The sequence below is a fragment of the Leptonychotes weddellii genome, chromosome 9 (assembly GCF_054177405.1).
Source record: "Leptonychotes weddellii isolate Sample4059 chromosome 9, ASM5417740v2, whole genome shotgun sequence".
Taxonomy (NCBI): Eukaryota; Metazoa; Chordata; class Mammalia; order Carnivora; family Phocidae; genus Leptonychotes; species Leptonychotes weddellii.
In genome coordinates, this window is record NC_138377.1 from 19,253,404 (window position 1) to 19,265,750 (window position 12,347).

A 12,347-nucleotide genomic window follows, 5' to 3' on the forward strand; every position below is an offset into this window, starting at 1 on the left:
TTTCTCCACATCCTCGCCAACATCTGTCATTTCCTGACTTGTTAATTTTAGCCATTCTGACTGGTGTGAGGTGGTATCTCATTGAGGTTTTGATTTGGATTTCCCTGATGCCGAGCGATGTTGAGCGCTTTTTCATGTGTCTGTTGGCCGTTTGGATGTCTTCTTTGGAAAAATGTCTGTTCATGTCTTCTGCCCATTTCTTGATTGGATTATTTGTTCTTTGGGTGTTGAGTTTGATAAGTTCTTTATAGATTTTGGATACTAGCCCTTTCTCTGATATGTCATTTGCAAATATCTTCTCCCATTCTGTCGGTTGTCTTTTGGTTTTGTCGACTGTTTCTTTTGCTTTGCAAAAGCTTTTTATCTTGATGAAGTCCCAATAGTTCATTTTTGCCCTTGCTGCCTTTGGCAATGTTTCTAGGAAGAAGTTGCTGCTGCTGTGGTCAAAGAGGTTGCTGCCTGTGTTATCCTCTAGGATTTTGATGGACTCAAAATCAAAACCAAAAATAAGTTTAACTACAATGAAGGGATAGACTATGACTCTAAAAATGAAAAATAAAAAAGATTTTTAAAAAAGGGATTGATAAGATGTTGGTTGAAGAAGGGAAAAAGAAAAATTAAAAAAAAAATAGGAACAGAAGAAAAAGAAAATTAAAGAAATTAACTTTGAAAGACTAAAGAATCGTGGGAAAAAAGCCCTGAATTCTATGTGCTGTATTCCCCTAGCGCTGGAGTCCGCTGTTCTCATTGATCGGAAAGCTTGGTCTTGGCTGGCTGTTCTTGCTGATCTCCTGGGGAGGGGCCTGTTGCAGTGGTTCCCAAATGTCTTTGCCGGAGGTGGAATTGCCCCGCCCTTGCCAGGGGCGGGCTAAGTCATCTGCTCAGGTTTGCTCTCGGGAGCTTTTGTTCCCTGCAAGCTTTCCATACAGCTTTGGAGGACGGGAGTGAAAATGGCGGCCTCCCAATATCCGCCCCGGAGGAGCCGAGACCTCGGGGCATCACTCTTCAGTGAGCCCCCAGAGAAAAGCAGTCAGTCACTCCTGTCTCCCTGATCTCTGGCCGCACTCCATGCTCACCCGGCCTGTGACCGAGCATTTCTATCTCTGGCATCCGACCCCATTTGGAGTGTCCAAACCCAGCAGATCCCTGCGGTGTGCTCCCACGCCGCTCCTCCTGGGGGAGGAAGGGGAGTCTCCCCGGATCTGCCGCTTGTTGGGTCCCTGCTGGAAGAGCAGTGGCCCAACTGTGCCATGGATCACAGTTTATGGCAACCCCGAGTTGCGAGCCCGCACCTCGGCTCCATCTCTGCAGCTGGCTTCCCTGCTCCGATACCTGGGAGCTCTGCGGCACTCAGGCACCCCCAGTCTTTCTGTGACCCCGAGGGGCCTGAGACCACACTGTCCCAGCGAGGGTTCCACCCCCCACTTAGCCACTGGAGCGACGTCCCTCAGTGGAGCAGACTTCTAAAAGTTCCGATTTTGTGCTCCGCTGCTCTATCACTTGCCAGTAGCGGCTCACAGAGGCTCCCTCCCCCGCCATCTGTCTTCCTGAATATCACCTCGGATTCACTTCTCTGCACATCCTACCTTCCAGAAAGTGGTCGCTTTTCTGTTCAGAGAGTTGCTGCTATTCTTTTCTTTGATCTCCTGTTGAGTTTGTAGGTGTTCAGAATGGTTTGATACCTATTTAGCTGAATTCCTGGGACCAGAGGAAATTTAGGTCTCCTACTCCTCCGCCATCTTGCTCCTCCCTCTATTCACTTTCATTCTTGAGTATAGCACATGGACAAATGAAAAGAAGTTATAGTTTTGTCAAGTGTTTTATTCATTGAAACTAGGGCTGGTCATGTAGGGGGTTGGATGACCGTTTGTTGGAAATGTCAAAGAAAGGATTCTTGAAAGAATAATAGGTAGTTAGACCTACTGATCCCAAAAGTCCATGTGCGTTCATAGTTCTGTGAGTTTTACTTCAAAGGGAGGTCAGTTAGACATGGCCTGCGGACTGTCTCACAAAAGATAAGTGAAGTGGATAATGAAGTTTTCAGTCTTTGGTAAAGAGATTGAATTTATAGAGCCTTTTCTGACAATATCAATATTTTTAGGAATATCAAAATATAGAAATAGTTTTGTCTTCTTATTGATGAGTCAAGTGATAGCACAGAAAACTGATAGTGGATAGAAGAAAGCTGGCTCTGAGGGAAATGGGAAAAGAAAGAACAGTTAGAACATCATTGTGAATTGCCTGGGTTTAGAATATCACCAGTTGTCCTCAAAATACTTCAGTAACCCCGATAGAGTATTTTCTTTATTAATCTCACAACAGTGAGAATACAGCAGCAGTCTGGAGGTCTATGTGTGCATAGAAGGAACATCCAAACACACCTCAGTAGCTTCTGAGTATATATAGATCTGCATGGTCATTGATGAAATGATCTTTCCAGTGTTGAATTTGAGTCTTTGAAAAATTTTAAATCACTTATTCAACAAATTTGGGGAGTTTAAAGATGATTATAAGCATGTTTTGCAGGCTCCCGAAATTGGCAGTTTATTGAGGGAGGCTGGTGAAAAACAATTATATTACAGCTTGATATATATATATTTTTAAAACTGTGATATACATAATATGCTCTGGGAACATTCTGCTTTGGGAAATCATTAAAGGAAGGAGACCAAGTCTTGAAGGATAAATTTTGAAGGATAGGAAGTATAGGTGGTAGGTACATAGCCAACAGTGCAGGGGCGAGTATCCTCACCTAGGGACTTGACAGGAAGGTTGCTTTCTAGTAAGTAAGCTTTAAAATCATCAAATGTTCAGAGCCAGGATGTTATTTTCAGAAAGACTCCTAGAGGAGAGCAAGACTCTGTGAAGATATCAGTATCTCTAAAGAGATGCCTTATCAGTCAGGAGGGAGAGTTTGGACAGAAACAATGTGAACAAGGGAGAAAGGGAGATGTACTTCAGTCTCCATCCACACACTGCCCAGGAGAATGGAGCACTTGTTGTGGTTTGTTAATCCCTGATGTGTCAACGGACACGCCAGGCTGCCATTAGCGTGATGCCATTTACACATTGTTTCATAAAACAAACTCCCCTCGCTCCAGTTTCCTATTCATTAAGCAACATTCTGATTATAATTTGCCTTCCCATCCACATTGGTCTGCAGGGAGAAAATGTACTGGTTATGCTGACATGAACATTCTGATCCATATGGCAGTTATGGTTCTCATTGTAAACTGATGTAGTTAATTGAGTGGCATTCTAGTTTGTACATTAGTCTCTTGTGAGCTTAATGTTACTCTTTTGCTGAAAGAGGACTCCACTCAGGGTACCAAAGGGGAGAAGATCCAGTTCCTAAGTTTACCAAGCTGAGATACAGACCGGAAGGATGTAGTCGTCAAGATAAACGCTGTCTCTTAGCTACCAGCCCCATTTTCAAATAGTGCAGCTTCAGGCAGTGTTGTACACATCAGATGTGGTTGGAGAGGCACATGAAGGCATATTTGAGAAGCTGCAAGTAGTTGACATATGACAGAGTGGGAAGGAGGTGTGAAGCTGGAGGGAAGGATAGAAGACAGTTTGTGAAAGGACTCTCTTCTTTTGGGCAGAGGGTGTTTCGTTTATTTTTTAAAGTAATTTGAGTTGAAAGGAAATATCTTGTGATTCTGCTAAAATGCTATCTTTCCTTTCATGATTAACTTTCATTGAGTGGATGGATCTCTTTATTATTTTAATTTTAAGAGTAGGTAAAGAATGATCAGGTTACTGTGTAATGAGTGAAAGCATAGCTAGCCAGCCACCATGACTTTTGGGGCCATTGTTTATACTTATAATTCTAGTGATTCTGTTACTTTCTTTCAGGTCTGTGCTACACCACTAGAATTTCTCTAGTAATGAAATTGTGCAATCATGATTGAGACTGACTTTGCCTAGAGGGGGGCCCCAAGTCTTTGTAATCTCTTAAGGATTCTTAGAAACCTCTTTTCATTAAATATATTTGCTTACTTGAGACGTACCTCCATCTTGCTTTTATCAAATTTACATGACTCAAAGCATTTATGCAGTATGACTGCATTTGAAAACTTAGACTTTTTAAAAACTATGTTTTGATGAGATAAGGTAGTAATAGGTATTTTTTTCTGAAATGAAGAAACTAACATAATCTTATTTTATATTTTACTTTTTCTAGTATTTCACTAATATTTATTGAAAGCTCAAAGTCTGTTTGTGGCATCAGCTTTTACCCTCCAGTCCATTAATGGCATTATGTTATTAAAATGTAAAGGATTTTTTTAACTTCATTTTCATTTGGTTACAGAATTACTTTAATTTTCTTTGCCAAGTATCCACTCACTCAGTTCCTTCAGTGCCCTTTTTCCGAATTCTCTGTAACTTGACCTCAGTTGATGAGTAGGCAAAACGTTTATTTTAGTGAAGTAAGGAGACTGACAGGGTCAGATCTGTTTTCTACTACACTCCTTTGAGTTGGTTGTACAGATATTCCAAGTGTTTCTTGCCTTTACTTAATAATTAACTTCTGTTCTTTTTATCAATGTTTTAGGAAAAGCATATAAGCAATGAGGAAGAGCACTTAAGGAGGATGGAAGAGGCCAGATTGCAGCTCAAGGATCAACTTCTTTGCCTGGAGACTGAACAGGAATCCATTCTTGGTGTCATAGGAAAGGAAATTGATGCAGCTTGTAAAACCTTCTCCAGGGACTCGATGGAGAAATTGAAAGTAGTTATGAGTTCTCATTGTGCCTTTCAGTTAGTTTCCTAATATATAATCATAATAAGATTTTAATGCATAGTTACGTGGTAGTCACATTTTTATTCTGGCAAGTTTTATGAAACAAAATAACATCTTGCACTGTTAAGAACGCGATACTATACCTATTGCATGGTCCTGGGAGAGAAAGTGTACCGTTAATTCATTGAATTGCCTCTATCTCACTCTGTAAAAGAAAATGTCTTATGAGAGAGGCAGCAGTTCTGACAGAAAAAGTATCCTTGGAGTCCAGAGGCCTGGGTTTTCATTATCACAGGCCATTTTTGTTGTTAGTGTATTAATGGCTATTATCTATTGAGTACTAGTTATATTATAGGTACTGTGGTAGCTACGGTGTAGGATTTTCTCCCTTAACCCCTAAAACTACCCTGTCCTTTAGGTACTTTGATTAAATTCATTTTAGACAAGAGAAAGCAAGGCTTGGCGAGGTTAAGTAACTTGCCCCTGGCCATGTAGCTTGTTAAATGCTAGAACCAGGACTTTAGACCTTGGTAATCTAACTCCGGAGCTTAATCACATGTCCCCTATGCGATTTGCGTTCCCTGTTAAGACAAATCACACTCAAGTGAGTTTTTCTATCTTTAAAACAGAATATTGCTATCCAGTTTATAGTTCTAATGAAATGAAAAATAAAAACAGGATTGATCATGAATGTTTTTAATTCCTTGAAGGCGAGCACCTCCTTCAGTCTAGGTTGTAGTACTGCTATGATGCATTGCATTGCTTCGATACAGTGGGACCATAACACTTAGCCATCATTTACCCTGTATTGATTTCATGTGATGAGATGGCAGGGCTCAAATTTTAGTGTTATGCCTAAGGGCTTCTTAGTTTTTAATACTTTCCAGGTGTTTCTTCTTTTTATTTTGTCATTTATCTTTTCCTCATATAAAATGATCTTCTCTTTTTGTTTTTCATGCTGCTTTCTCCTCTTTTTTCCTGCTCTTCCTTCTTTTCCTTTTTTTTTTTTTTCTTATGTGGTGTTTTAAAGAAAATAGAACTATATTTCTACTCTTGCAGTGCAAGGTATCTTAGGATTCACCTTTAACAGAAATATCTCAATGAGTAGAATTTGGTGAAGTTGATGGAATTTCTACAATATGTATTCCTATCTACATTTTTAAAAAGGCTCAGATGTCATTTTGAGAGGACTGTGAGCCAAATATGAGAAGTAATTGGCTTTAGAGGAAAAACTCTTTCAGTTTTGTTATAGGGCCTATTCTTTTTCCTGTCTGCTGCTGCTTTTTTTATTTAAGACTTGTCATGTTTACCTTTTTTATTTAATTTATTTTATTAATTTTATTTGTTTATTTACTTTTTTATTTAAGACTTGTCATGTTTACCTATATTTAAGGATGTGTGGCCTTCAGATCCTAATTTCATCTAAAAGAAGCACATATTAACAATGAAATCTTTATTCTATATTTAAGTATTTGCGTCAGGATGGCTTATTTTCAATCAGATAGAGACATAGAAATGGTATCATTTGGATCATACTGTAAGATATATAAACCTTGTGATGGGCAGTTACAGGCTAAAATATAGTGGGTAGATAGCAGATTACTTAAATATTTTATTTCTTTTTGAGGCACAAATTATCCTTCCAACATATTACAAAAAGCACCCTATTTTATAATAGGCTTTCAGGAATGCAGTGACTTTGATAATGGGTCTTTACACCTCTTCCCCTAGAGAAAGACATTTAATCCAAGTGATGGGTGGAAAGTAAATCCAAAAGAATGGAAATTCTATTAAGTTTTTTGTTGTTGTTGTTTTGTTTAGAGTACACTTTTTTCATTGTGGGTCTTTTTCTATTAGTAACTTCTGTTATAACAGTTAACCTTCCTATAAACTTGGGGAAAAAAATGAATACCGAAGAATATAACATTTGCTCTCACCTCAAATAAACCACCCAAGGTGTTGTTAAAACAAAATTGATTCTATGCTTTATAGTTCAGAGAGTGGTGGTCCTTACAAAATGTTTTAAAAAATGGAATAATTACAATTATTCTTTGTCATTTGTTGATTTTGATATATTGCTGATGAAAGTTTTTAGCCATTTTATGTAGAGAGTGACAGCTATGATATGAATTGGATAATAGATGTGTAAGGAATGAGCCTGAGAAAAGTCCTTGGGAGTATTGATATTATTTCTAACTACCTTTTTCTTTCTCCAGCTACCATATTTATTACTTATTCCACTTTAGTAAATGCATGTAGTGTTTGAAAACTTAAGGACAAACACTTAATAAGCCACGACTATTATAAAACAATTAGGAAAGTGTCTGAATTAAAGTTACATCATTTTCACAGACCAATCTTTGATAATTGAAGAGCTTTTCTCATAACACTTGGTCTGAGTATTCACTCATTTGTAGAGCATAAAGAGGATAGGCTTTGGATCAAGACAGATGTAGGCTCAAATTGCATCTCTCCAAATTGCTAATGTATGACCTTGGACAAGTTATGTAATTTCTCTTCTCTCTAAGAATGCATGTCCCATTTATAAGTTGGTTTATTTTGAGGATAAAGTAGAATAAGATAATACAAGGTGCATATTATGGAGTGAAATACCTTGCACTTAGTGAATACTCAACTAATGCTAGCTAACATTATTATGTAGTGTCCTTCTTTTTGGTCATATATTCATATATATTTGTATATGTATATGTATCTTTTAACTTTTTAAAAAAAATATTTTAGGGAGAGAGAGGATGAGAACAAGTGGTAGGGGAGGCAGAGGGAGAAGCAGACTCCCTGCAGAGCAGGGAGCAGACATGGGGCTCTATCCCAGGACTCTGGGATCATGACCTGAGCCAAAGGCAGATGCCTAACTGACTGAGCCACCCAGGCCCCCCTGTTTCTTTTAACTTTTTATGACAAATTGTTGTTACAGTGCTCTTGTCACAAGAGACCTTGAAGTCTGTTTCCTGATGATGACATCTTTATATGCAGTTAGTAGTAATAATAGTGTTCTATGTGCCAGACACTGTGCTAACCCTCATTTTATTTAATTTATACTTTGGCCTTATGAGGCAGTTTGCCTACTTTATAGATGATAATCTGCAGCTTAGAGAAATTAAGTCACACCACTTGTAAGTGGACAAGGCTGTTCTCTTAAACACTAAACTATATATACATTTGTAAAAAAAAAAATCACAAAATATGAACATTACTTATATGCCTATCAAATTATTTTAGACTTTAATCTTGAGCACTCGATCTTAGGTCACTGAAGTTTTAATTGAAAACTATGACACAGATGAATGGAAAAGAACAATAAAAACATATAATCAGTGACAATCATTGACAAATAGATGCTTACAAAAAAGCAGAGTTCAAAGAGGAAGAAAACACTATGAACTAGAGGCAGGATTTCACTGAAGTCAGAGAGGCATGAGAGTTGATGAGATTTGGATGGTGAGAAAAGTGGAGGAGAAAAAAGTTGGATATAAGAATATAGCACTCTTGGGGCGCCTGGGTGGCTCAGTTGGTTAAGCGACTGCCTTCGGCTCAGGTCATGATCCTGGAGTCTCAGAATCGAGTCCCGCGTCGGGCTCCCTGCTCAGCGGGGAGTCTGCTTCTCCCTCTGACCCTCCTCCCTCTCATGCTCTCTGTCTCTCATTCTCTCTCTCTCAAATAAATAAATAAAATCTTTAAAAAAAAAAAAAGAATATAGCACTCTTGTTTATGGCATATGGTTGGCATCATTATGTATTCATCATGTGTCTAAATGAATTACCTAGTGATATTCCTTGGGGGAGTGATGTGCACGCACATCAGGAAGTATGGAAATATTTGAGAATAGAAATAGACATCTCTTGCAAAGGGATAGGGTATTTTTAAGCAGAAAGTTTCTAGAGAGGAGGCCTGTAAAAATATCACAGGTGCACCTGTTTCAAAGAAAGTAGGAACTGAGAAAAAATTTTGTGTTTACAATCATAAAGTCAGTGACAACCTTTGAGCACCGTTTTCTTAGTAATAAGGCAAAACCAGATGGCAAAGGATTTTATAAATGAGTTGGTGTGAAGGAAATCAAGGCAGCTGGTATAGACAGCCTATTTATTGTAGGATTTTGTTACCATCATGAAATATAAAGCAATGTTTGCACAAAGTCATGTTGATTAGTTTCTGTCAGTTCTACACAACCATTAATGAGACAAAATGGCCCTCATAGTATGAAATTAAAGAAGGATAAATGAGACAAAGAATTAAGTTTCGTGTAATTACATCTAACCCACTGTGAAATATATTATGTGGAACAAGACTGAGGCAAAGAAACAAACAAAAATGAAGTACACTGGTTTAATTGAGGCTGCTTGCCAGAAATCCTTGGAATCAGCCTTCAGAGATTCTAACAATGATAACACTTGAGAGTTGATTCATGTCTCTGTATTTGTGCTAAATATTTACTGTCAGTGTATACGTATATACATACATACATGTGTACTTAAGTAGACATACCAGATAAATGGTGGTTTGGAATTGGTTGGGTACTTGATATGAACTTTTTTCTTTTTAAACCTTTAAATTTAGGGACTAAACTTTTGGATATTATGGTGAAGAATTTCACTTATGTAAGTTCATTTCAGAAAAAATTCTACTTCTAATAGACTATTTCCTTTTGTAGGTTTTTTCATCTAGTCCTGATATTAACTATGACCCACATCGCTGGTTAGCAGAAAGCAAGGTAATTTATCTTTAAGTCCTAAAATTACCATAATATTTATGACTTTCAAGGTATCCTATTTGGGCCAGCCATACATTTTGTTATAGAACAGAACATAAAAGCTGTTTTGGGGAAGATATCATTGTCATGCATTTAAGAAACCTCCATGTTCCTTTAGTTTAACATTTAAAAATTAGCTTAACTATATAGGACTATAGTTCACAGAATGAGAGAATAAAGGAAGGTAAAACTGTTGAAATATCAAAACTAGATTGTCAGACAAATTCTTCTGCCTTTTCCTTGGGATAGGCAATGTCTCGGGAAATGTATAAAGGTCCAGGCAGATATAACCAACCTTTATTTACACATAGATACTTAATATATTTTAGTTCCTGGAGGTAAGCTCAAAGCCTGCCAAATCTCTGTGTGGCTCAAACAAATCCCTTCATTTCTCTGGATATCTTGTTTCTTCACCTGCAAAGTGGGAAGGGTAAACTTTATGTTCTGAGGGTAACTTTCTTGCTTTGTGGTTCTTTAGTGATTTAAATTTAAAGGGCAGGTAAGCAAATCTAAGTAAAATTGAACAATTTGCTAATTTTAGCAGAAGATTCCTCTGCACTATGGGATGATTACCAGCTATTCTCATATATCAGATGAACTTGGAAATTCCTTAATTAAAATATATAGAAAATTATGACCGTATAAGATGTAGGTGTCTGTTTATCCAAGTATTGACACTTAAGCATTTGTATTCCTTCTTAAACTGGTTTTTTCTGCTTTGAGATGCTAAAGTGAAAAATCTTCCATCCCATTTAAATTCTATAAGAAAACCAACTGTACTATAAACCTGAACAACTGTGGTCCAACTTAGGATTTTATTGTAAGAAAGAACTCTTAAGTTTGTCCCATATCGTAATTTAAAAATATGAGAAAAGTGAGGTTTTAGAAAAGGTATGTGACTTTTCCAGTGCCGTATAAAGAATGGGAAAATGGATTGCATGTTAGACTCACAATTAATATTCTTACCATTGTGTGTATTACTGTCTAAAGTTTTCATTCAGCCAAGATTTATTGACTGCATACTTTTTTTGTGTATAGACATGAGGGTTATAAATGTTAGCAAGCCATGGAAATTAATAAGGAAAATGGAAATGTATACAAATTTTTAAAATCCTTAAGGTGTGTTATATTGTTATAAAAATATATAAACATTGACAAGGAAACACAAGAGGAAGAACTGACTATGACATCTGTGCTAGGAGATAAGAGGGTATGATGCTACCAGCGTGTTACAGAAGGTTTCTGCAAAAATGTAGTATTGAAACTTGATCATACAAAAAATATGCAGAAGTTCTCCAGTTGGCTAATTATAGGTATAATAATGGCAAGAAGTTAAGAATATCTGAGTGAACACAGATAATGCCCTGAGCTTGATGAGTAAGGTACAGGTGGGAGGTGGTGGGGAAAGACAGGGTTCACCTTGGAAGGCCAGCTGTGCATTAAAGAAACCTCTTAAAAAAAATCTTAATAAGAAACTAATAGCATTATGATGGACTATTGAAATTTGCACAACCTTGTAAAATTTTCCTCCTACGTTAAGTACAGCGATGCTGTTCATTCCTAACCATTTCGATAAAACCAAATGCAAACTTGTATTTATGCCACCTGCATAGGAAATCTAGAAATACATGTTTTGCTGTCTCAGAAATTTTGGGCTAGAAACTTTTGTTGTTCATTAATAAAGCATTTTTCTTTTTTCTTTTTCCCGACTCCTCAATTGTGACAACAAGAGCAATGTACTTGGAATTTTCTTTTAAGTTAAAATCTTTATCATTTCTGAACAGAAAGCTTTCACTGCTGTTGTTCAGTTAAATTATGAGAGCCAGAGATGACTCTTAATCATAGCTCTTTAATTTGGGAGCTAGTGAGCAGTTTTCCCTTATCATTTAATGGGATTGAACTTCTGATCAGATGAGTTTTAATACTGCATGAGACAAGTGTTCCTCTATAGTGTAAAAGGGTCATGATAAGCAATACCACACTGACCAACTGACTAAGGAGGAATTTAATCTATTTGCTAGAAAGATGGTTTAGGTTATGGATGGGCTACAATACTGTAATTCCCGTGAACTATGACTGGACAGCTCTATAAGTATTGAAGATAAGATCTGAAGTCAGAGAACAAAAACTATATGGAAAGTAGAATTGCTATTCAGCTAGTCCATGCTGACATTTTGCAGTATTAGAAGGACCTCTCAGGGCATTTGGTAATTGTTTTCATAAATCTGCCAAACGAATTTCTTCTGTTAGTGTTAATCCTGGAAGAACTAGAGGATTGGGTGAGGATAGTGTCACTGTTGCTTTGTTGGCATTGGTCGCATAATATAAATATGAAGTCCAGCTAAGAGTTGGGCCAGGCTCACAGATAAGATAAGCAAAGAATGGTAAGAACAATACATTACAGGGAGGAAGAGGATTGAGATAGTCATTAAGAAATACTAGGCAAGCAGTTCCCATAGATCAGGGATTTGTTTTTGTCATAAATCCCAACAAGGCATTTAGAGGCCAAATTTATTCAGTTTAACAGAATTTACTGAGTAGCTACTATGTCCCAGACACTATATTACATGCTGTGGGCATAATAATGAATTTGGCGTGATCCTTCCTCTTGAGGAATATTTTTTCTCTAGAAAAGCCGACACATATATAATTTCAATATTATCTATAAGAGCTGTGATACAGGGGCGCCTGGGTGGCTCTTTCGGTTAAGCGTCTGCCTTCAGCTCGGGTCATGATCCCAGGGTCCTGGGATCGAGCCCCACATCAGGCTCCCTGCTCAGTGGGGAGTCTGCTTCTCCCTCTCCCTCTTTCTCTCTCCCCAGCTTGTACTCT

General features: G+C 37.5%; 1 protein-coding gene across 15 annotated transcripts in view; it reads left to right on the top strand.

Moving 5' to 3' along the window:
- The window catches only part of CEP128 (centrosomal protein 128), a 381,239-nt gene that overhangs the window by 138,564 nt on the left and 230,328 nt on the right, over nt 1-12,347 (top strand). For all 15 annotated transcript variants that reach the window (XM_081830112.1, XM_081830117.1, XM_081830119.1 and 12 more), the window contains 2 exons: nt 4,559-4,735; nt 9,417-9,476. In XM_081830112.1, coding sequence (XP_081686238.1) covers nt 4,559-4,735; nt 9,417-9,476 — 237 coding nt within the window. The remainder of the gene's footprint in view (nt 1-4,558; nt 4,736-9,416; nt 9,477-12,347) is intronic.